At 33.5% G+C, this 26,616-nt stretch overlaps 2 protein-coding genes across 2 annotated transcripts; both read left to right on the forward strand.

Annotated features, from left to right (window-relative positions):
- Nucleotides 1-7,500: 7,500 nt before the first annotated feature.
- On the forward strand, nucleotides 7,501-9,384 carry LOC136272081 (tripartite motif-containing protein 2-like). Its single transcript, XM_066073007.1, has one exon. It carries the CDS (start codon nucleotides 7,664-7,666, stop codon nucleotides 9,272-9,274), a length of 1,611 nt encoding a protein of 536 aa, XP_065929079.1. The 5' UTR covers nucleotides 7,501-7,663; the 3' UTR covers nucleotides 9,275-9,384.
- Nucleotides 9,385-12,305: 2,921 nt separating this feature from the next.
- LOC105320653 (cilia- and flagella-associated protein 69) lies at nucleotides 12,306-26,549 on the forward strand. Its single transcript, XM_066073008.1, has 23 exons — nucleotides 12,306-12,595; nucleotides 12,785-12,847; nucleotides 13,219-13,284; nucleotides 13,783-13,978; nucleotides 14,179-14,277; nucleotides 14,483-14,556; nucleotides 14,721-14,799; nucleotides 15,069-15,246; nucleotides 15,902-16,077; nucleotides 17,229-17,350; nucleotides 17,797-18,016; nucleotides 18,406-18,570; nucleotides 19,044-19,159; nucleotides 19,452-19,570; nucleotides 19,949-20,030; nucleotides 20,412-20,742; nucleotides 21,054-21,130; nucleotides 21,752-21,949; nucleotides 22,489-22,575; nucleotides 22,985-23,049; nucleotides 23,887-23,929; nucleotides 25,606-25,756; nucleotides 26,374-26,549. The coding sequence occupies exons 1-22, from the start codon at nucleotides 12,464-12,466 to the stop codon at nucleotides 25,750-25,752; spliced, it is 2,835 nt and encodes a 944-aa protein (XP_065929080.1). The 5' UTR covers nucleotides 12,306-12,463; the 3' UTR covers nucleotides 25,753-25,756; nucleotides 26,374-26,549.
- Nucleotides 26,550-26,616: the final 67 nt, after the last annotated feature.

The following is a 26,616-nucleotide window of genomic DNA, read 5'->3' on the forward strand; positions in this document are numbered from 1 at the left end:
GCTAATCCAAGCTGATAACAGTTAAAATTTATCAGGAAAGTGATAACAAATGCGGTCTCAATCACAGAAAAAAAAAAAAAAATCTTTTTGGTGTAAAATTTATTAAAATTATGGGTTCTGCAAAAAATTGAAAATATTTTGGCTAGGGGATGGTTTTCATAGTTAAACAATTCTATTTTAGAAGTGTTTCGGATAAAAGTATTATCTTGAAGAAAATATATTTTGATTGAGAATTTACAGAATGAAGTTGTTCACTTTATTGGATGGGAATGCTGTGCTACTTTGGTATCAACCTTATATTTGACTCTTTTTGCATGTAATGCATAAGGGGAGAAAACTTCATCAATAAGGTACAATAGCCATCCACATTGGGGAAAAATCATTTTATTAATATCTCCTGAAAAAGATGATCATAATTTAACCCATGTCAAGATTTATTGTGAGCTTTGCAATCAAAATTTCTTTCGCAATATTATATTACAAAGAAAACATTTCGATTAGTTTACAGAGGATGTTGTACCTTTAATGTTTTTTGTTGTTTTTGATGTTTTCATAAATCATAATCTCATGAGGCTTTTTATATATCCCATTTAAATCATATGCTTATTTAAACACACTATACATGTATATGTTGATAAATAATATATCCATGTTGTATTTGATGATACACTACATCTTTTTTCCCCTGTTGATCCTTTCACCATAAACCCATTTTGTTAAAGAAAAATGGGACAGTACGTTATGTTTTCTCTGGGTAAATTCATAACTGTTATATACCCTTTTTAAAATCAGCATTAATTAGAGTTAAGTAGGAGTCAAATGCTTTTAGACGAAATTTTTTCCATATTAAAAGTCAAACTGATGCATATCTCATAACAAGATGGAACTTTAAGCTCAAAATTACACAATCAAACAAATTCAAGTTGCTACTTCTTCTTCTCCTTCTTCTTCTTCTTCTTCTTCTTCTTCTTCTTCTTCTTCTTCTTCAGTATTTTAGATTATTTGGTGCAATAATTTTTTTTTCACTTTGTGTATGGTAAAATTGAGTTCTTGTTTAAAATATTATATACATGTACATGCATGCATTACTATTGAGTTAGCTTTCATATCTTGTAAACACACTTTCATAAATAAAATAAACATTACAGTAAAATATTTTACTTTTTGTTTGGGAGAACAACGGGCAGGTCGAAAAATAATGTGTTGTTTAGCTGAAATATGAACATTAGCATGATTCGTTTTATTATACTTTCATGTTAAATACTGAAATCTGATTGGTTTAGACGCAGTGGGTAATCCGTTCTATTACCCTCAGCGTTAGCAACACACTTGGCAACGGGTAACACAACGAATTGTTACATGCGCGTAAATTATGCGCGTACGGTTCGCCGTAGAATTCACCCCATTTCCATATAAAAGCAGTAAAATTTTCTTTAAAATTAAGACATTCAGTATAATGAATAAATAGTGCCTGTTTGGGAGGGTAACTGTTGAAATTGACACCCCTCGAAAACCATTGTCAACCTCCGCTTCGCGTCGGTTGACAATGGTTTTCGAGGGGTTTCAATTTCAACTGTTACCCTCCCAAACAGGCACTATTTATTTATTATGTGATTTTTTGTTCCTTTTAATTTTTATGCCCCTCCCCCCTTCGAAGAAGGGAGGGAATGTTGCTTTGCTGCTGTTTGTCGGTTGGTCGGTCCGCCAACAGTTTCCGTTCATTTTCTTTGCAGTGGATGTAAATATTCAAATGAAATTTATTATACAGGTTTATCATATTAATATCTAGGTCAAGTTTGATTTTGGGTTTGATCGAGCAATTTTCGACAGAATTATGCCCCTTGGATGTAGAAAAATTTCAATCATTTGCAGTTTCCGCTCATTTTCTTCGCAGAGGATGAACATATTGAAATGAAATTTGGTATACAGGTTAATCATAATAATATCTAGATCAGATTTACTTTTGGGTACAATCAAGCATTTTTAATTTTTTTACAGAGTTATGCTCCTTGGACTTAGAAAATTTCAATTATTTGTAGTTTCCGTTCAGTTTCTTCGCAGATGTTTCCAAGGGAGGGGGGGGGGGGCATATGTGTTTTACAAACATGTATTGTTTGTTTTATTATTAAAGAGAAAAAATGAAATCGTATGTGAAGATTTCAACATACATCTGGATTTTGTAAATAATGTAAGTAAATTATAAATATGGACTGAATCATAAAGGACATTATAGAAAGGTGAAATTTATCATTACATGTATTAGAAAACATAATTTGATAATCCATAGGTTTCGGATGCTGGATGAGTTAAGGTGTAGAGCTGGTTAAAGTTTTTGGAGCAGGTGCCCTTTGATGACCATATCTCAGTTATGGTACTGGTCCTTACTTCACTTACATAAACTTGCATGAATGGTGGGTCTTATGTAACTTATGCTCTTGACAGACTTGAATGCTGAATCTGAGCTAAAGGTTTTGGATGCTGGATGAGGTTAAGGTTTTTGAGCAGGTTAAAGTTTTCATCTGTCTATCTGTATCTCCATACTTATATGCCAAGACCATATTTATAGTACTGTAAATGAATTGATTGTTTTGTAATATCAGACTTGAAACAAAGATTTCCTATCAAGAGTGTGTCTTGACCTTCACCCAAGGTCATGTTGGCAAGGTAATTACACAACGTATAATCTGTTTCCTGTTCATATATTTTAATAAAACGGAAATGTCACGCTGTACACAAATATTGAACAGCCAAGGCCATTGGCACCCCCTCCCCCCCCCCCCCCCCCCCCCCCCCAAAAAAAAGAGGCCCAGGGACCACAACACTCATACGAACAACGGTTCTTTTTCGAAATTTTAAATAAAAATCCTTTTAGATATTTGTAAAACTTGCAAAAATTTTCCAAATTTCCATATTCCAAGATTTGACAATACATTAAACAATACTTAAAAAGTCTACTTGTTTGGAAAACATATCTTAAGATCTAAGATGCATCAACTGACCAATATGATAATTTAATCCTAGAATATGAAGATGCTTACATCGCATAAAAAAACTAAACACACAGCACTTTATTTCTTGAAAAGTTTGAACAATTTGGAATATACACTATCTTAGAATGTTTAGATAGTAATCTGAAAAAAATGAAGTATTGTAGTTCACTCGAGAAGATTTAAGATTTTTAAACATTCTCCCTACATACTTCTTTGTTAAACTTTGAATCCCTCTTGGGGCTCCAGTATTGGCTGGGGATCACATTTTTTTTTACAATAATATACACTATCTCAAAATGCTTGGATATTAATCTAAAAAATAATGTAACAATTTAAGATTCCCTTCCCATAAGAATTTTTCGTATCAAGTTTAGTTCAATTTTGTCCCGTGGTTCTAGAGAAGTCAAAAATGTGAATAGTTTACAGATGGATGGACAGAAGACGGGCAACAGGTGATTGGATCACTGGAACCTTCAGTTCAGGAGAGCTGAAAAGTAAATAGGTTGTGTCCGAATTATCGTAATGAGAAGATTCTACCTGACACATTAGATTGTGACATGACCTTGACTCAAGGTCATTTGCCAAGTTCAAGGTTTCTGGAAGAGAAATGTTTATATTTTTCATATCCATATGATTTTTTCTAACTCTGGAGCAATTAACGTCCGTTTTTATTAGGATCATTTAACTTTAAAATGAGGTAATACGGTAATAGATGCAGAGCCAATATACTAGTAACTAACAGACAAAAGGAATATTTGATGTACTTTGAAATTCCTTTGAATTCAAAATGTTATGTTTTAAATTTGATAGATAATGTTTGGAAGCATCTTTTGTGTTTTATTCTTATTTTAAAAGATAGCATTATTTAAAAAGGTTTCTAATTTAATTACATTTTTTAAAAGAAATTTTACATCAATTAACTCTAAAGGCATATGTGAGAAAAATTCTTAGCTGGCTAACTAGCCTTTCGATCAATAAATAACCCAAATGATTAAATCAACCCCTTTATTTTAATAATATACTATGGCAACGTTACCTGGCAATACGTGATATTTATTACAGTATCTAAATGCCCCCGCATGAATTCAATGTTAAACACATAGATTTGAGTTCACTGTACATGTACTAGCTTAGTAACATTTTCATTCACCTAGTCTAATATTACATGCAAAAAACAATAAAACAAACCTTCGTGTTTTAAAAATATTTTAACAATATACATTTATTATATAATATATATATACAGAAAGATCCTGATGTTCATAGCACGGAAAGAAAAAAAAAATAAATCCCAACATTAAAACTATATTAATTTTATCTTTATGATTCGCTTAGATTTCAAAACAATTTTCTCTAGTTTCCTTTTATTGTTCTAACGTATTATTTTGGACTTTAACAAAAAAGTTCTTTCCTCCGGTGTATTCCTTTACGGGGATGTCCTGTCATCTTCAAGGATACACGCAGCGTTCCTCAGTTTTAGATAATTGTCCTTGATTTATTATTTCTTCTTTATTTTCATTTAAACCTGTTATTGCCCAGAAATTCAGGGTGCATTACCAGGCTAATTTTGGAGTTAGAATATCTATGAATGTTTATTCATTTTTATAGCATACACATATAAGCAATATAAGCATATATAAGCAATTAAATGCTTCTTACTAAAGTCATAGTATATATTTTTAATTGAGAGTATATATCCAAAATTTAAAAAATCATATACAACTTGAAATTGTAATTTTGGAATTAAATAGTGGAACTCTTGGCGTTGCGGACATATGGAAAAAAATAACTTAATAGAAGATAGGTTTCGTCTGACCTTTACATGAGGACCGAAATCGTCAACATTTCTTGATTTGGCATGTTTATGCCAAAAACTGATCAAAACTGTTGCTATAAGACAAAAAAGCAGGAAGTACAATGTATGAGGTTTTACATGTTGTGTTGCATTCAAATTGCGCACATATTTACTGAACAATACTTTTTGAAATCACTTGCATGTAGACCAACTCTAGAACCGCGCAGCTGCACCCTAATATTCAAGATTTAAACATATCAAAAATACGAAAGGAGGTCGTTGGTGTCCTCGCTACCATCATTTGTTGAGGAAAATGTTGAACCTTGCACATTTAAGTTGCAGATTTGTCTCAAAATACTAGGATACCTACTTCTTATCAGTCGGGATGGGATCTATTCTAAGATCAAGAAAAAAATCCAGTATGCATTGACCTCTTGTGTCTATGGAGGCACATTGATGTTATAATATATTTTCATTAAAAAAATATATGTCAATTCAAAACAATCTGTGGTGAATGTGACAAACGTCTCTATCTCAAGTTTGTCTGAGGTGTATGATTTTGATAGTCCCCTCACCTTTTTGTTTTAAAACCACCTTGATAACAGAGATCTAGCTTATCTGAAGGTAGCCTTAAATTACATACTACTAGTAATCATAGTAATGTGTACCATGAACCGTTGGTGTAACGTGCAACGTGCAACACGGCCATTTGTGTGTTTAAATGGTGTACATATATATATCTTACACCCACGCGTTGCACTAGGTCCGTTTTCAAATTTTTTGTTGACCACGGGAATAAGACTGGATAAGCACTAGCTGTGCCCGACGGGTGCATTGCCTTCTTAACAATAACCAAATCATTGCGTCAACCAGCTTGCGTTTCCTCCACTTCTGCCTGTGACGCGCCTCTATGCCTGGGCTCTACTGGTTATGCCCTATGCATGACTTGCATCAAAGTGAACGCCAACTCAGAGAGAACACAGTAATCTTTTCCAAAATGCCTCATTCAGGTCTTACAAATGGCAATAGACTCTTTTATGCGTCGAAAAAATTCTAGCAATTCAAAATGACGCATTCAACGCACTCTTGTTATGCTTTGGCAGATCTGCCATATAAATAAATATTACAGTAAGGACATTAATGGTGTACTAAATATCTAACCAAACTTGTTTAAACTGATCTCAAAAATTTAATTTGCATTAGAATTAAAATGATTATAATCAAGTCTGAATCAAAGAATCAAATCTGAAGCTCCCCACTTCTTACACATAAATCATGCAATTATGAATGGGTTGGTTTCAGTATATACTTCAATTTGTTCTCATCTTAAAAACTTAAAACTTCTTAATACTGCTCCAAAACTTAAAAAGTCTTAGCATCCTGATAGACTTGAGATCGATCAAGCTTAAAATCACATCCGAAGCTAGCTTTCCAATTAATATACATAGTTAAAATCAATCATGCAATTTTGACAAGATCAGTGTATTTCTATAAGATATGGGCCCTGTTCTACAAAATTATTCTTCTCCAAAAACTTGAATCTTCTTCAATTTGAAGTCTATGTCTTAGAACCAGAATCAAAGTATGCCAAGTACTTTTAATTTACAAGTTGCATCCTGTAATGAACATTTTACAGCTTAAACATATTAGTTTAACCTAAATATACTTAAAAAGGTCGTTGTTGTGATAAAAACAAACCGTGTCCTGATGAAAAGATGTACATGTACATATGAGATTAAGGAAGATAACCTAATTTTTGGCAAGTGTTCACGATGTAGAAAACTGATAGGAATAAGAAAAAAATACCTAGTGTTACTTCAAATGATTATTAACACTGTATAATGCACGCCTAGTAGCAAATTGCAGATTGTTATCAATCTTTCGCGCATGCGCGGTAACCTAATCCAAAGGTTGCGTGCTCAGATAATGAGTTTTCTCGCTTGAGATCTTCCAGAAGGACCTATCGAAGTAAAACAGGTGGAAAAAAAAGAGTTGAAGTCACGTAGGTATGAACTTCCTGCTTTTCTAAACGGCTAAGTTTACAATTTTTCTTATTTCTTGTTCAGCATGTTCAGGTGAACCAAAATATGTTTTTATGCAGGTTTTTTTGTCTTGTTTTTATTATGAAACCGAACTCGATCATCAGCGATTAGAAACAATATTCCATTCTTAATGAGATATTGGTTCTGACTTTTTTTTATTACAACACGATGAAATTTGACTGTTAAAACAGACTAATTTTTTAGATGAATTTTTCTGCTGTTTTTAATGTCTTTTGAAAGCGTAAAGTTAATGATTCTCTTCACTGTAGGGTCGTATTCCAAGTACTAAGAATATGGTACATTGTGTCATAAGTATTATTTATGCTATTCAAGTAAACCCTTATTGTAAAGAAAGATGTATGTTACTTGACCTCACTGCTGTTTGACCTATCAGACCATGCGTAATACCTAAGGAATAAGGAATCAGCCCGATGGGCTTTATGATAGATTTGAACACGCTCCGACCGAAATTATCACCTCATAATATTCAAAGAATGATTTCTTTGTACTTATATTTATACTTTTTCCAATTTCTACAGTTTAAAACAATATTTTAAAATCACTATTTTTTACATGTAGCAAATGTTATGGTTTTACTACGCAGCGCAGCCAATACTGTGTTTCGGTTATGTTACAAGGCACGCCCATTTTGTGTCACTCAGCTTTTTATGAAATTATAAGGTTATAGGCTTCAAAATTGATTCGTAATGTTATCACAGACAAAGACAGTTGAAAATTGAAAATGTAAGTATATGAATATAATTTTAGCATGAAAAGTGAATTTAAATCCGTAATTTCTTCAGATATCTTCTAGAAACCCACCAAGGTGTGTAACCATGGACCCCCGACTTAGTGCCCAGGATGTGTTACGGTGTCAGCTCTGCGAAACCCCGGGCCCTCTAATGTACTGTGATGTTTGTCACATACATTTGTGTAAAGCCTGTGTTGGGGAACATATCTTAGATCAATCCACAGAACACAAAGTGGTGCAATTTGGAAATAGGGGAACAACTACTAAATGTAAAAAACATTCCTCAAAGATATGTGAACTTTACTGTGAACAATGCGACAATCCTATTTGTGTGCAGTGTGCTTCTTCTGAAGAACATCAAGGTCATAAATTTGTTGACATGATGACAGCGCTAGAAAACCGACAGAAAGTAATAGAGGGTGATTTAGAAGAATTAGAGACAGCAATTTATTCTAAATATCAAGAGTTTGCCTTTAACATCACAGTTCAGAAAAATGATCAGAATGAAAACTTTCAGACATTGACAATAGCTATTGAAAAACATGGAGAGGACTTGCACCGAGAAGTAGACATTGTGATCGAAAAGCTAAAATCTGATCTAACTGAAATGGAATCGGAATACCTTGCTGTCTATTATAAACTGGAAGCTGAAATTACACACATGATTACTGAAATCAAAAAGAGCATTGCCCATCAGAAGAAATTACTGCGCTCCAATGATGTCACTCTTGTCTTTGCCTACAAATCCAGGAATGATGAATTCAAAAGGTTGCCTCCTAAACTTACGGTTACCTTACCAAGTTTTTCCCCACCGAAAATTAACAAAGAACAGATTAATGAACAATTTGGTTCTCTGTCAGCGTTATCAATCGAAACAGAAGACCAGGATAATTCTATCACAGCTATAAAAACTGAGTATGTACAATCTAATGAATTACGCAGTGTTTCCTGTCTAAGTGATGATCAAATTTGGACGTGTGGTGGCGACAAGACAGTGAGACTCTATAACCTTCAAGGGGAACTAGTGAAGTCAGTCGAAACAATGTCAGGAAACATACCACAGGACATTACAGTGTCAAAGAGTGGGGAATTAGTTTATACTGATTGCGAGGAAAGCACTGTAAACATACTAAAGAAAAAAAAGATACAGAAAATTATCAAACTACGAGAGTGGAGACCAAACAATGTATGTAGCACCTCAACTGGTAACCTCCTGGTTGTCATGGAGAGTAATGATTTAAAGCAAACAAAAGTAGTACGTTTTTCTGGCTCTAAAGAAAAACAAAGTATCCAATACAACGACAATGGACAGCCTCTCTTCTCACCTGGTTATAGTCGTAAATTGTACATCAGCGAAAACAACAACCTAGATATCTGTGTGACAGACTATAAAGCTCGTGCAGTGGTGGTGGTCAATCAGGCCGGGAAACTCCGCTTTACCTACACTGGTTCATCCTCAACTACTTTGGAATCGTTTGGTCCTCTAGGCATCGCTACAGACAGCCAGAGTCGTATTCTGATAGCTGACTGCAACAACTGGTGTATTCACATCTTAGACAGGGACGGACAGTTTCTCTCCCTGTATGACAATCATAATTTAGACGAGCCATGTGGTTTAAGTGTTGATAACAAAGACAACCTCTTTGTTGCTGAAAGGTGCACTGGTGTAGTTAAAAGAATACAAAACATAATATAGACAAACTGTGTTTCTATACCATATTTCCGCAAAGTGCGTTATTCATAGCGTTTTCCTAAATCGAGGATGGATACGAACTCTTGTGTCATAGCTCCATTTAATTTTAAACGTCATACCGGTATTATTGCTAAATTTGGTATACTTATTTTAGCAATTGTTTCAATTAATTTAAATTCAAATACACGAGCGTATATTCTCCTTCAGTTGGTCAATGTATTTTATTCGAAATCTATATAAATGTGAAAGAAGAAAACTGTAATTTAATGCGCTCAAATGTAACTTTTTACGAAATGCAAAAGTCTAGTTGACCGTTTCCATAACAAACTGATGCTGTTTACCTTGTGTGATTTACCGGCTTTCATAATGTTACATGTTTGTACCACGCGTGTCACGTAACTTCAATACCCGTAAGCGTGTTCGATGTGACTATAAATAATATATATGCAATTAATCTTCAATAAAACAAATGTATTATTTTTGATCGCTTACCCTTAACTGATGAGGTTTTGACAACAACTAACTATAACGAGTTTTGTCCGATCTTCTTAATTTCTTCCGATACATATCCTCTATTTTACAAGGGCCCAATTTATTTATTGTTATTCATTGCAAGAACAGAATCACATTTAAGGAGGCTGGGGGGTCAATAATATAGCATAAAACCATAAAATTTATTTGAAAATTTTATATGCAATTTCTGAAGCTATCAACTACTATTTGGTAAAGAAAAATTTCATATATTTTAATAAGAAATTTTATTATTTTCTACATTTTTCATATGGAGCTCCTCTTTTAAAGGAGATCAATATTGTCTAAAATGGCAGCCACCCCCCTGTCCCCTTAAATCGGAACGCAGTTTAATGTTAGTGGGTCTACAAATTCGTCCATAATGCATCAATTAATTAAATACAAAGTGGTCAAAGCTTTTCACACTAATCAAGATTTGTCACTTTTTCGCTCTCAATTGAAAAATATCAAAAATCATGGTAGAATTTTCTTAATTTAAAACATACGTTTAGGAATATCATCCTTTAAAACATGTTGTTATAGATCGGGTAACAAAAAATAACTTTTTTCCAAATTGAATGAAACTTCCAAACTTTAAGTAAAATATCAATGAAATGAATGTTTGTACATATAATTGATAGTTATGACTTTCATGAAATATATGTAATATATAGCCACATTGCCTTCGTATTCGTGATTGACCTTTGATATGTCATATTATTTTCATGTTAAAATAAGTTATAAGTAACATATACTATACAACTTGTTAAACTCAAGTATGGTGTTAAATAATGCTTTCTAAATAACGTATTGCATGTCAGCATATAATATTGTAACGTTTGTAAACATTTCTGTATATTCGTATTCTAAGGTTTATTATTTCTTTCAATGAAAAAGTTGCTGTGTTAGCCAAAAGTTGTCTTTCTCACTATATATTGATTTATTTTTTTCTGAAAATGTATACTTCTTATTGATTCCTTGAGTGAACTATGCAAGTACATTCATCTAGCAAGTCCATCTCGATCTATATGCTGTCACACTGTATTTTGTAAGCATAATACATCATTTACCTGCTTCTTTTTTTTAACATTTTTATTTTTGATATCAAGAAATTCATTCTTCCTCTCCAGTAAGTATGGAACATCGTTATTGTCATAATCATAATTAAAGAGGTGTAAAATTTTAGAAACATTCTCTATGAAATTCGCTTGTGTCAAAACATTATGTTTTGGATATTGTACTTTATTTAATCGATATTTTTCTCTCTAGAGTATTTCATAACTAACTGTCATGATACAAGGGGTGTTGCTAAAAGACATTTGGGAGTTTGGGTAGCTAAAATTTGCTGCGTATGATGTAACTTAAGTCTGTAACAATTAAAACATTATAATAAACTACATGTATTCATTAGTATGTAGTGCTGCGTTATTTAATCTAATATTTTAACATGAAGATTGCAACTGATTTTAAATTTTGAATCCTGTCAAGTGTTTCGTGGTTCCAGTTGGCGGTGAGCAATGCCTGTATGCTATTCATGCAGAAAATGAATAAAGCGGGCCATAAATTTATTTCGTAGACGATTATCTTAAAACAGAATAGCGCTTAGTAAACATTTTGTATTGCAATTCCATGAAAGCAAGGTAATTTTTTTTCAATATGACAGTGTTCAGTTGCTGTGATCTTGTCTCTATATGTGTTTACATGTATAACTTACCTTAGAGAACAAACACTTCAAGATGATTTGAATTCGTGGATGGAGGGGGGGGGGCTTCTTAAAATCTAAACTTTTTTTCAATATAAACAAGGACGAACATTTTGGTGTCTACATGTAGTGATGTTCTGGAAAGATATGCAAAAAGAAAAAAAGAAAAAAAAAAAGGAAAAACTTTCGGATACCCATTGTCTAGAGGCTTTGGGTTGGCTATAAAACTTATTGCACATTTCCTCTGTGGTTCTACAGATAGTGTGTACAGGTGATACACTAAAGTGATAGTGTCATTAGAACTTAATTCCTGACATTATCTTCTTTCTGCTGGCTACTACACTAAAAACCAATTATATTACAGCAACGTAGCATCGTTTTTGAAAGTGTGTGTGTGTGTGGGGGGGGGGGGGGGGGGGGGGGGGGGGGGAGACTCATCCAAAAAAATCTTGACAAGCAAAAAAAAAAAAAGAAAAAAAAGGAAATTTTAAGTTTCCCAAAATCTAAATAAAAAAATTATTGCTGCGAGAAAAAGCCCCCCCCCCCCCCCCCCCCGATGCTACGTGCCTGTATTACTGATGCATTTAGATGTGCGTTTTAATTATTATTTTGTAATTTAAAAGTTGTCAAAATACCATATACTGAACATAAATGTACAAAAAATCAACAAAATACCCTCCCCCTAAAAAAAATAATAAAATAAAACAGTATACCCACTACACACGTAATGCCAAAAGAAACATCCACACAAAACACGCAAGCATGATATGATCCGCGCGCCAGTTTTTTAAAGGGACGTAACTCAATATTTTTATTCTGACTTCCTGTTTACCTAGCAACATAAAATGGAGTCCATCTTTCCTTTTGGAGATGGATAAATGTTCAATATTTCCCTGGATTACTTTGAATTGGACTTGATTTAAAATACTTGTTGTCAAAGAAAACTTGTATTTGCTGTGTTTTGAACAAATATAGACAAAATGGCGGCAATTGAAATGCAACATCAGGCTTTTAACCCGACACTGACTACCACACAGGCCATCATGCCCGAAAAACCTCGGGTACCCATTGTAGCACACATTATCACAGATGACGATATCGGCGTTTTAAAGGTAACTTTATCCTTTATTCCATATTCTAGGTTTGATCATTCTCTTATCAAAGACGTCTTGATAAAAACTCGGAATATATGATTGTGTGAAGGCCTTCCATTTGTAAATACTAAATAGCATTGTAATTTCGGGAAATACATTGTATATAATAAGTTAAAATAACATAGACTTGTGTTTCGAAATTTGCAGGGAACAAAGCTTCAACCAATCAACTTGAGCAGGGTTGTAAAACTCCTAACAGATCCACACTCAGTGAGTATAATATTTTCATTTTTATCTGAGGCTTCTTAGGCCTAATGGTTACATTTGTTTTTTTATATATTGAGTAATGTATAGGGCATGCCAGAGATATATAGGCATGATGCAGGAATTAATTTGTGTCTTTTCACCCAAAGTTCCATATAACTGTCAATTATATTTTTAATAAATGCAATATCAAAATCATTTCTTTTTCTAAACTTGAACATACGTACAGAATGATATTATTGTTGAGTTGGAAGAATTATAATTATACCAGCTAATTTCCCATATATCTCATTTTTGAATGTGGAATGTGCTCTGCTTTACTGATTGAAAATATTTGTAAGATTCAATTAAGTGAATTTACTTCTTTTGTTTTGCAGGTCCACCTGATTGACAGACATATCAATGCTCTACAGAGACTGGTGAAACATTATCAAAAGGGATTTGTATCCTTCCTTCATTTTGTCATTATTTTTCAGTTTGTTTCGGGCTGCAGGGTCATGGAAATTTTAAGACTATGTGTTAATCTCTTTGAGGAGAGCTTTCTATTAAGATATATGAGAAAATCAAATTTTAAAGCTGAAATATTTGGATTTTTTTTTACTAGTAAGTGAATGTTTTTAGATAGAAAAAATTGTATTGTAAATCACCTGAGAGGTCCTTCGGGCTTGACAAGATTTGATCGTTTGACCAACCAAGTTCATATCTTGATGAACTTTTTATTAAACTTATATTTAACTTATCTGAAATGAGTGGAAATGCACAAAATCATTGAAATATTGCCACAAACAAGCTAGGATACAATTCCAAAGTTAATTAAAAGAGAGTAAAGGTACTATCAAATGAACCATTTGAAACATTCTAGTCACAGGAATACACAGCGATATAAGCTGTATAAGCCAGCAGCGATGTGATTTGTGGTTTCTTCCTTAATTATAATTCAGCCTATGAAAGATCTGGTTCAGGTCTTTAAAATCCTGAATGTGTGCTCGGACCGAGTGGCAGGCCAAGATGAGGAGCCTCTCTTTGAAAAAATTATCTGTGATATTCTCAAAATATGTAGCTTACCTTTCCTCAAAGAGAAGTCGTCGGATGAGCTTGTTTTCGAACAGATCGTGACAGAATCTGTGTCACAATTAGGTTTGTGATTATATTTTGCATTTCATATTTGTTTTAAATGTAAACTTGCTCATAATTATATGGTTCAATAAAATGATTTTTGTTTCTAATAATGCATTGATATATTATCACCAGGAAAAACTTAAAATTTAAAGAGTTTTTGGTTTTTTGCATCTTCTTTAAAGAGTTTTATAGTCTTTTTGTTACGGAATACATTATAGGATATTTAATGCGAGTTCCATCGAGGGATATAAGGAAGCAGATCTGTGACACATTGGTGGCATTTTACAGCGAGAAACCAACCAATCAGGATGTTCAAAGTAAGTAGAATTAATTTTAATCTCATCAAAATAAAACCTCATTTCTTCTTAATTATAAAATGACTTTTGGTAATAATTATTTGATATTATTACATTATTTTATACCTTTTTCATTTCTTCAGATTTATCTGTTTGAATATTAAAATACATGTACTTAAGTTTTCTGATGGACTTTGAATTTTAATCGTAATATTTTTTTGTATAGAGCTGCAAGCTACGAGTTTGTCTTACAACAAGGGTGTGATTGAAAACAGCGACGTATCCGAAACCTTAGTCAAGGTCAGTGGAGTGTTTTGATTTCATCTCTCTTGAAGCTACAATTCATGAAAACTATATCAGACTATCAAAAGTACCGTTATTAAAAGGCAGCTAGGCTCTTTTGATGTATATTTGTATATATTTTGTTGGACCACTAACCATGAGTTAATGACTCGATTTTTCAGTCCCTGGCATTGCTGGAGAAAGATGTGGACATCAAACTGGCAGTGCTCAATGTCCTACAGCATTTTTCTAAAGGATCAGGTAAATGTTTAATGAAATGTTGCTGACTTTAAGAAAATTATAATGTTTTTGTGTACTCATTTGAAAAAAGTGGAGAGAAATAGAATAATGATTTTTCAAATTGAAATATAGTTAATGTAGCAAAAAAAAGTCCCTTTAGCACACAATGATTAAAAATATGTTTTTGCCAGCAGTAACTGTTATATAATAAAACATAATATAAATGATATGATTCAAAGCTAAAAAAAAAAATACTTATATAATAATTTTATGATCTGTATGTATTACAGATAAGAACTGTGATCAGATGCTGAGAGCTGAAGCTGCCACCACAGTTTGTTCACGCTTGATGGACCCTGACCCCACAGGTCAACTTCTGTTCCGCTCTGTCGATATTCTCTGGAACATGTTGGAAAATGGAGACCAAGGGCAACTCGCTGAGCAACTAAATAATCTGACCTGCATCAGGTACTGTGTTAGACCAAAAAAAAAAAAATGTATAAGTTCAGGCACACCCGCAGTTGGTCAAATGCTATCACATTAATTTTAATTTAATGTATATGAGAATGAATCAATTTTATTATTTGAAAATTGAGTTATTCCCCCTTGCAAATCTTGCAATAAAATCTGTCGGCCCAAGTTTATTTTGAAATTTTTGGTGTGAGAATCAATACACTGATTTTTTATGGCCTCTTGTACGAGTATTTTTGATTTAAGTGATTTTTAATTTAGCTTATTGACATAGCTCATTGAGATAGGCCAAAATCAGCATCCTGCTAAAGATGCATTGTGTAGTGTCCTGAAAGATTTCATAAATATATTGATTTTAAATTGTCATTGCCTTTAAGCAGACAGGTATGAATGTATCTTTAGAAGTATCTTTTCAACTTGATATTCATATTAATGTCAAAAACAGAAATTTAACCAGAAATATTTCTGTATTTGTCTTCTAGAACACTCACTGCTCTCAAGAGCATTTTTGACATACACTGAAATATTCCATGAAATATGTGCAGATATTTTAACCATGAAAAAATGAAATCAAAAAAGTGTGTTCATAAATACTCCCTGCCATACTTTACGAGGATTGAATTGATATATGATTGTTTTCAATTCTCTGCAGCCAACTCCGTGATGCCTTTGTCTACCAGCTGACTCAAAGCTACAGTCATTATGGGAGACAACTCCGTAACGACCTCCTCGTCATTGCCATGTTAGTGGCGGCAAAATGTCCCAATGCCCCGTTTGTCGAGACGGGATTCGCCAAACAGCTGACACTGTTTGCAACATTCCAGGAAGGTTTGTGTCTAAAACAATGTCATAATTGTAGTTAAGTAGTGTAAGATGGAAGAAAAAAACCCTCAAAACAAACAAATCAGCTCGTGTTTATATGACAAAAATACCTCCCAAGGTTGGCTATATTTTCAATTTTTTTTCCCCGGTGAAAAAGATTTGTTGGGCTCTAAAGAAAACTAATCATTTTTCTCTACACTTAATTATATATGATTTTAGTTCATAGTGCCTCTAGACATTTGTTATTGTTAAGAATTTTGGGGGAATTTTGGAGTACCATTGAATTGTGAAGAGATGTGTCTTGTGTGCCAAAGCCATTCTGTCAAATTCATCATGCTTACATCTCTTGATTGATGATTTATAACATGGGGGGTAATAAGCATTGGTTAGTTTGAGATGAGACAAGTTTAATGTTCAGTATTTTTTATGAAGGATATTTGTTGCAATGGAATTTTTAAACGTTGTTTTGTTCCGTGTCAAAAATTATGTGGGCATTTTAAGTTAATAATAATGAAATTTAAGAAACAAAGATTTTTCTATATGGGTTTTCAATCAATTTCAAGTGTTCGTTATAGATATAAAAAAAAACCCTGGATTCTTGAGTCTGTTATTTTTTAATATACCTATGTAAGTTACCTCCCTTTTATTAGCAATGCCAATGTATTGATAATTTTAAAAAGAAAATTTGATGCAACTATTACTGTGGAATCATTAGATTTCGTGGCGGCTCATTTTTCATGAAATTCGTGGGTTCCTCTCATCCACGAATTAACATCCTCCACGAGTCAATAAATCAGGGCTATAAAGTCATATTTCTTTTTGTATGTATAAGAGAATACACGAAATTACGTCTCCACGAACCTGTAAAATTTAAGCAATCCACGGAAATTGGCCCCCACGAATTTTAATGATTCCACAGTATCCTATTGATTCCAATAATATTTGAGCCAGCTAACTTCAAGGGTTAGGTAAATAAAATTGGTAGCACATTTTTGTAGCACAATATTCACAAAAAGGTGAATCTATATAATATATTCATTGTGTTATGGTCAAATGTATTTGCTTTATTCAGAAGTTTATTTTAATTAATATATATCAACTAATAATATTTTGGAGTAAATTGAAGGGAAATGACTCTTTAATTCTTTTTTTTTCAGTGAAGAGTCACAATGCTTTGGTGAAGCATCTGAAGCTGATGAAGAGTCATGAGGACTTTGAGCTGAAAAAGTTGTTGTTCAGTATCCTGGTGACACTGAGCAGGGATCCGTCAGTTGTCCCAGTAAGTCATAAACAAAAAGCATCTCTTTGTATATGTATAAGGACTAATTAATGACTGAGCTTTGGCCTCACTTTTCACATTCAACTGTTCAGAATCACAATCTTACTCTTGCATTGTTTTCCTGTTCATAAAATCTGTCCAAGTGCTTTACAATATTTAAATGCTTATTCAATTCCAGCCTAACTTTTGTAATTTAAAGACCCTTTTCATGTCAAAATATTAAGAACGAACGAAATGCATTGTTTTGTAATGTAAAATTCTTCTATTTCGACCAAATTCTTGTATAGTACAAATTGACCCAAATCTGATCTTTTTTCTGCTGATAATACAAATTGAACCAATTTTGATTTTTTTTCTGATGATAGTACAAATTGAACCAATTTTGATTTTTTTTCTGTTGATAGTACAAATTGACCCAATTCTGACCTTGTTTCTATCCCCTACAGGTTCTATCAGAGGGACATCTGATGCTGGCCCTGTTCTCCTTCGTGCGGGCCAATGAGAACACCTCTGGTCCTCGAGAGTGGACCCCGGCCCAGTTTGAGGAGATCCAGCTCCACGCCATGTCCTGTCTGTGTGCCCTCGTGCCCCTCATGATTGAGGACTACATGACCTGTCAGGGCAGCACACGTCTGCTCCTCCTCTTGGAGTGGTGTGTGGGAGAAGGTAGGCATCACCTTTGTCTGTCTGTCTGCCTACCATTTATCAGTCCATTCATCTCTCTATCTTTTGTCTGATTGTCTTTCCATCTGACTGCTCATCTATCCAATTTCCCATATTAAATAATAAATTTTTACCAAAATTATTTGCCAATGGACAGTTTTTGGTTTTCTAAGTTAACATATCATACTGGAATTATTAGAGTGCTCAGTGATTCATTGATCTGTTTAAATAAATGAAACCATGTTTTGGGAGATCAATTAAGCAAATAAGCATCATATTTTCACCAAACCAAAAACTTTATCAGTTTTTTTAGTACAATGTATTAACTTTGCTTGAACAATACACATGCTTACATACCATAATCTAATTCATGTGGAAACCAATTTTTCCAGAGGACTTTGGTGGCCATGGAAACAGTTTCCATGGTAAAGGTGGGCGTGGTAACAAGAGAGGACAGATGAGGCACTGTCTGCGTCTGCTGCGTAGCGTGGTATCCACGGGAGATGAAGGCGTCTTACAGGATCTGTCGGACCAAGGCGTCATTAACCAAATCATCAGTAAGTACCAACCAAATCCCCAATAAGTATTAGAAAAACCTTAAGTATCAAATAAATCATTAAGTACTAGCCAGACAGACATCAGGCTATCAGTGAGTCAGTCAAACAAGTTGGCCAAACTATCATTAAAGTACCGTAAGTAGAAAAGTCAAATATCAGTAAGTCAAAATATTAGTATATTAGTAAGTCAAAATATCAGTAAGTCAAAATTTTAGTAAGTCAAAATATCCTCAGTAAGTCAAAATATTAGTAAGTTATCAAATTATCAGTGAGTCAAAATATCAAGTCAGTTTATACTAGATTATAGATAACCTTGTCATACTATATAAATATCATCAAATTACCATTAAGTAAAGCATGTCAGATTATTAGTAAGTAAGTCAGTCCACAGAATTTCTGTCAATCTATTAATGAGTTAGCTAAACCAAGGAACAACTTACAGATCTGTAATGTATTTGAATTCTTTTGTATAGCCATCTTGAAGAACGCCATTAGGAGTGAGACAGAGGATGATGCTGTTGACATTGAGATGCAGTCAGACATGTTGCTGATTCTGTCCTGTCTGTGTGAAGGGGACATGCACAGAAAAGTGAGTACAGAGAGAGAGAGAGAGAGAGAGAGAGAGAGAGAGAGAGAGAGAGAGAGAGAGAGAGAGAGAGAGACAGACAGAGAGAGGTGCAATGCAATTTAAAATCATGTTACACAAGAAAATTTCTACCAAATGCAATTAGGTATTACTTTTAAAAATAATAATACATATATATTTTGGATGGATGTTGACATACATGTAATATACCCATGTACATGTAATACTTGCATACAAGATTAATAGTAAATTAAAGCTACCTGGATTTTACCTGTAAGGTCTGTGTATATTTCAGGAGCTGTTTGGTACGGAGGGGGTGGATGTGGTCATCCATTACCTGAGGACAAACTCCAGCTTCCTGAACAGTGGCCTCGGGCATCACCGACTCCTTCTATCTGCAGTTGACTGTGTCTGGTCAGTATCCTGTAGGGTCAAGGTTCAAGGTCAAGTGACCATAAAAGGGGTGGGTGATTGGGAGGTGGGGGGGGGGGGGGGGGGGGTTGAGTTATTTAACTTTCAAAACAAGCTTCTGGAATTGTTGGGGTTTTTTTTTTCCTGTCTTCTTTCTTTCTTTTCTTGCAAAGTGGCCATTATCTGAAGATACAGAATTTTATGCACATGCTTTAAGAAAAAATTTGTAATTGGGTAAATTGAGAAGGAAGTGCCATGTTTGAAAATTAACCTCGCTCTTGTACTCGTAATTGACGAGACAGTTATTGACGTGATGAAAGAAACGACTTCATTGTTGAAAACAAACAGCCATAGTTAATTTAATTAGTTTTGTAAACACAGGTGTGCTGTGGTTGGCTGTTACATCACCGAGGACTACTTTTTGGAGAAAGAAGGCGTATTCCTACTCATAGACCTTCTGGAGGTGAGATAAACTGATTGACTGAAGTGCAACATCCTTTCTCGTTACCTCTTGAACATAATAGACTGTTTATGTTATGTTTGTCTTAAAATAAAACAACTATTCTTCTCTCAGGTGCTTGGCTTTTGTTGTGAAAAGGTGCATCTGTAAAAAAAAAATGGGGGGGGGGGGGTAGAAAATTAAATTACCAGTAAAATTTGGAGTAAATAAATATTGTATCTGTAAATATGTTTATCTGCAAAGTAATTATAGTAACTCCCATGATGACAATAATTTTTATTTCTGAATGTGAACCAAAGATACTCACAAATCATAGTTTTCTACAATTAAAGCAGTTGTAAAATAATTTTATATTTTAAATAATGTTTTATCTTAATTCTTTAGGTCTGCCCTAAAAACACCCACAATCTGATATTGGGCTGCCTCCTGGACTTGTGTGAGAACCCCAAAACCATCCACCACATTCACACGTGGCGGGGCAAGGACAACTGCTCGGCCGCCCACCTGTTCTGTGACATCTACAGGAATGAGGAGAAAGACATGGGGGTGAAGCGAGACAAGGACGGGGCCATAGCCGACATCACCAAGCCCCTGATGGGGGCCCTGCAGGAATTCCAGGGGGTGGTTCCTCTCCCTGCCAGCAACCCCAGCCAGTCCATTGTAGATGTGTCAGAAAACATGAGGGCTAAGCTGTATTCCCTGTTCTGTAAGATTGGTAAGTTCCTATCAACCAAAGATAATTTTTCTTTATATTAAACTGGATTCTATGTGTGGCGATCTGTAAAAAGGCACAAATTCTCTTTGGTAATGAACCTGAATTTATGTTCTTTCAACCTTAGAAAAGTTTTTATTGAAAATTTGTTTGCAGAAAAAAAAATTTACTATTATTCATTCAAAACATTCATATTTATGGTTCTCTCTAAAGTAGACTATTGGAAAAAAGATTTTTTTAGGATGTTTCAAACTGAAACTACGTAAAATTCTTTGGATTTTTTAAAAAGACTCTGTTATCAATTTTTATTTTAGGATGGTCTGATTTGTCTGGACTTACAGTAGAGGATCATGTGACTCTGGTTGTGTTGGAAAAATATCTGGATTTCAAGGTACGTTGTTTTTCTTATTTAAAAATAATGTATAAATATATACTGTGCCAGGATTCTAAAATGGAAAAAAAAATCAAACAGAACTGGATTCAAGGCAATTACATATGTAGTTCTTGCAGTTTGAATTTACCGGGTTCTCTATACACACATTATTGCTTTTTCATTGTTTATAATTTTGCTGCTGTCCATGAAAGATCTTAAGCTCAAAATATAGATACTGTAAATTCCTTATTTTACGCGAGTACTAACTTGATTCCGCGATTCCACTGTTCTGCATCAAATCGCGATATACCGGTAATCGCGATCACCAATGTTTTGCAATAATTTACTATAGCTTAAAACTGTCTGAAAAATAAAAGCAAGATTCTAAAATCCGCGAGGGTTGCCTCTCGCGATTTTATGCCTAAATTAATTCCTCGCGTTTAAATAGGAATCTACAGTAATCAAATTAATAAAAGGTCTCTCTGAAAAATAAAAATCTCAAATCACGGTAACACACTGATGCCATTTTTAACCTTCAATGCAAGGTTTTTATTTAATGAATTTCATCTGTATTTTACCGACTCTTATAAGACAAAGTTTCATGAAGTTTTCAACTTTAAAATATTTATATTATTGTAGATGGGAGAAGTCTGGACAGAGATAATTCAGGAGCTCCATGCAGAAAACGTCCGACCTGTGACCCCCGATATGGAGGCCATTGAGGCCATTTCCCGCGGAATCGAAGAGCGGGCAAAGATAGTGGCAGGCACACAGTACGAGCTACTAGAGGCGCAGCAAAATCAAGACGCTCTGGACGAACAAGAGTTTTATGCTGAGGTAATGAGAACATTTTTATCATTAAAATATTAAAGAGACCATATCTGTTTCTGTGTAAACAGAGTGTAAAGTTTATTTTATAATAAAAACTTGATATTTATATTAAAACCACATTTCTTCCTCTGTTGATATATAGAGGTAATTTTTTTTCCCATCATGTATAATGAAATTCTTTCCAACATTTTGGGGGAATTTAATTCTTGCCAAGAATCAGTCTTTTAGTGTTTCTCTGATATTTTTAAGTTTATTACAAAGAGTCCATTACTAAAATAAGTCCCTGTTAACCAATTTGAGCTCAGGTAAATCATAAATAAAATTGGTGCAAAAAACAGTCAACTATCCTTTCCAGCTCTGAAAATTTTCAATATATTAAACAATTTAAAATATACCCTTACTTATCAACATGTATTTCTTTTTTTAAATGTTTAAAATTTAATAAAAATAAAAGGTTATATAGTTCAAACAATCAGTTAGATTATGTTGTTATTCATCTATGAACATAGAGATTGACATCGAACTAATTTTTTTTTTTCCGCCAGATTCGCGAGAACCACAGGCAGAAGGAGAAAGCAATGAATGACTTCACAGATTTCGTGGCTCGAACCTCAAATTTCCAACTTCTGAAGGTGAGAATCATACACTGTCACATGCTTAAATAAAAAATTCCCCATCTTATATCGATCTAAATGAAATAGTTTGATAAATTTGTTTCTTTTATACTATTTAGCCTCTCTTTAATAGGTACATTGACCCTCTGCTAAGGGAGATAACTGAGATAATTTACTATCATTCCTTTATAGAATTGTCAAGCTGTAAAGGAAATTTCTGTTAAAATTTTTACGTGAAAGACATTTTTTTGGAGGGTTTTGAATCTTAAGCAAACTACATACAGTATTGTAACCTGAATATTTTAAACTTTAATTTACTTTTTAAAGCTAAAAATGCAATAGCTAAGGATTATCAAAATTTCATTAAAGACTTTTTCGTAGTTTTTTTTTTATATGTGATAAATGACCTTGACCTTTATTTTTGTAGGCGGCCAAGAAAAGGCAGGCTCTGTCGATAGAAGCTTCTTTAATGGGCAACAAATACAGAGAACAGTAAGACTTTGTTTGTTTGTTTTTTTCTCAATCATTAAATATGAATGTTAAAACACATTGTTATTGCATGTGTTTTGTCATTCAATTTACAATGCTAATGCATATATCATTCAATTTTTATATGAATATTCCTTTGGTATATTTTACCATTAATTTTTTTTACCTTATGTGTGTGTTTGTACCCTGTATGACTTAAGAGGTGGGGGGTGTATGTCTAACTCAATTTATTTCAACCTTGATAAACCTTCATAAAGTTATGAAGAAAAAAAAATATTTGAAGCTTTACACATGCTGCAGGCAATGTTTGATTTTTATTTTTTCATCATGATGGGAATTCCCAGGAGTAAAGTTGTGCGTGCATAACAATTTGTTGTGTTTATGTTAACAAGGTAATTGAGTGCAACAACCAGATAATATGAACCGCACAGTGACAATTTGTGTCAAACATCAGAATTTCAATATCAGCAGCTTTTGATTCGATTCAGTTACACATTTGACAATGTACTCTACTCACATTAAGAATTTTAAGTGGAGAGAGAGAGAGAGGAGAGAGAGAGAGGAGAGAGAGAGAGAGAGAGAGAGAGAGAGAGAGAGAGAGAGAGAGATGCTCTTCATAAGGTAAGAGTAAAAGGGAAAGTAAAAAGAGTCCAAGAGAGAGAGAGAGAAAGAAAGAAATAGAATGAAAGAGAGAGAGATTGCTTGTTTTACTGTTTTATAATTAGATTATTTCAAAATGATCCTGCATAATTGTGGGTAATAGTATCAAATGTTATTATATAGACTGAATTGTTACAATTTCTGGCTTGACTCATGATGGTTTGTTTTGTTTAATTTCAGAGAGAACTTCCATGAGACCGAGTTGAAGAATGTCCATGCCACAGTAAGTGAGGAAGCTAGCTTCCTATAAAATGTAGTGATTCTAATTACTGCAAACTATTGTCTTTTTGACAATTATCATTGTCTTCATACATACATGTAGTATTTATTAGATCTGACTTAACTAAGCCCCCCAACCACCACCACGAAAAAATGACTCCCACGTACAATTCTGATGTAACTTGTAAGGTTGTTTTTTAAACATAAAATGTGCTTCATGTCGATTTCTAAATATGGAGTTTTAACACAGAATGCTGAACAAAAAAAAAAATTTGTACACATTAAGAATGACGCAAACCTGTAAATTATGCACAATCAGTGTTAGGTTCTGTACACCCATGGAGCCTATAATTACCAAGCCAAGTCTTGTACATGATTTTGAGATATCGGTTTTGTTTTAATATGCTTGCATCTATATTTCTATTTGCTGCAAATTGCACTAACACTGATCAATAATTGAAGACAAAAAGGCAAGCAAATGCCCCATAAATTACAAAAAAACTTCAAGCCTTTATGATGCTGCAGCGTTTGACACATTTTTTGCGGTTCATGCAGGTCCAAATAGTGCTACTAAAATGGGAAAAGGGCTCATTATGAGAAAGAAAGTGCCTTAAAAAAAAGTTGCAGAAAAACAAAATTAAATGAATGAGTCACCATTGCAAATCAATATCTTAGCTACACAGTGGAGAGAGAAAAAAAAGTAAGCCGTATAAAGTTGTTTAACATTTATATTGGAAATGCAGAGATCAGCTTCTATTGTACCATGACTCATTTGTTACTCGAGTCCTCCAAAGGATTTTAATTGGGTTCCGCCGTAACGTAGATTTATCTCCATGCCCGTACAAGGTCAATATTGCCGGGGAAAATTGGGCAGGGAAACTTTTACGCAATTACTCCCGGAACATGAACTAGATACCGGAATTGCGATGTGGATGTTATATAATAGTCTCTTATTATTCTTTCTTTTGGGAAGCATTGATTATAGGTAGCAGATTTTTTTTTTTCCTCAGTCTATAGATAATAACTTTTTTTTTTATCTCTATTGGGGTTTTTAGTGCTTTTGTCATCAATTTTTTTTCCCCCAATTATTGGATTTATTTCGCAAGATTCTGCTTTTTTTTTTTTTCTTTTTTTTTTTTTAGTTTTTGTCTAATAAAGAGACTTTCAGGAAAAATTAATCAGCAGATCAGATTTTCAATCAATTTTTTTTTCTCTTCTGGGTGTCTTGTGCTTTTTCTGTCATTGATATTTTTTTTTATTGACTACCGGTACATGTAAAATATAATTATTTTTTTTGTAAAGACATATCCAGCTTTTTTTTTTGTTGGTTTAAAGAAGAGATTTTTCATCAAAACATATAATCACTGAATTACTAGGAATACAAAAAGATATTTAAAAAATAACATGGCAAACACTGAAAGACTTTATAATGAGAAAAGCAGTAAACAGTTATTAAGATTAAAAGATTACTTTCACATAGAGTGCAGTGAACAGTGTATGGAATTTATTTTTGGAGGCAATTGGTATTTTTTAAAATTTAAATTTAAATTTTTTACGTCCATTTTGTTTTTACGTCCTTTTTTGTTTGGCATCAGGCAATCTGTAACAAGACTGTTAATTTTTTTAAATTTTTATTTAATATTGATTTTATATTTTAACATCCATTTTTTTGTTCCTCAGGCGATCTGTAACAAGACTGTGGCTGTAGAGAGCACCCCCTTGTCACTGACCGGCGGCCCCCTGGCCAAGTACGACCCAAAGCTCGGCACCACTCAGTCCAGGAAAATCCTCAAGCAGAAAATGACCACCATGAGCTCCAAGAAATGATGAGGTCGGTATTGTCGTATGTATTGATGTTAGGAAAGGGGGTGGTTTTGAATGTAAAGCTGGCCACATGTAATTAATGTTAGGTATGGGGGGTGGGGGGGGGGGGTGATGAAATTTTGCAACAAATTTTTAGAAGGGTGTCAATATTTGTGTGAATTGGAGCTTTGGGGTAAAGGATAATGAAATTGTTTTTAAGTGGGGGGGGGGGGGGGGGGGGGGGAAATGTGCATTCATGTAGCTTAAAACATGCACACCAATGTAGCGTTCTTAAAATAAAATATGTAATTTGTTCCCTTTCATCTGAATTTTAAAAAAAAGTAGGGCATTTGTAATCATGGTTCCATATTTATCATGGATTTGTTTTCATCATATTAAGATAAGTATATAAATGATATTGAAGACAAGTAGAAGGTTTAAAGAGTTAAATATAATTACCACAACAAATACATTACAAGATTTTGAATTGATTTACAGATAGTAAAAGGGTTCTCTTGAGACGAATATTAGATTACATGTAGATAAAAATAAAAAACAACAACATTCACACACAATTGAATAAAATGAATTAAATATAGATATATGTGCTTTGTTTAAATTTTTGAAACTTTTTATTATTTCCAGATATTGATGCATATATGAGGAGTTTCGAATGGAATGAGTTTTGTAGCCTTCGGTGAATAAAGGCAATATGAACAATAGCAGAAGGAGAATTTGATGTGATTTTTGTTTTCTCCAACTGTTTTGTAAACATTTGTATGCAGAATACTATCTATTATTTATCATTCTAATAAAATTGATCTTTGAAAGAAAAATTAAAAGCGTTTCTTATTTTTCCACCCATTGTGAATGTGTTTGGCATGGTAC

This window comes from Magallana gigas, chromosome 10 (assembly GCF_963853765.1).
Source record: "Magallana gigas chromosome 10, xbMagGiga1.1, whole genome shotgun sequence".
NCBI lineage: Eukaryota > Metazoa > Mollusca > Bivalvia > Ostreida > Ostreidae > Magallana > Magallana gigas.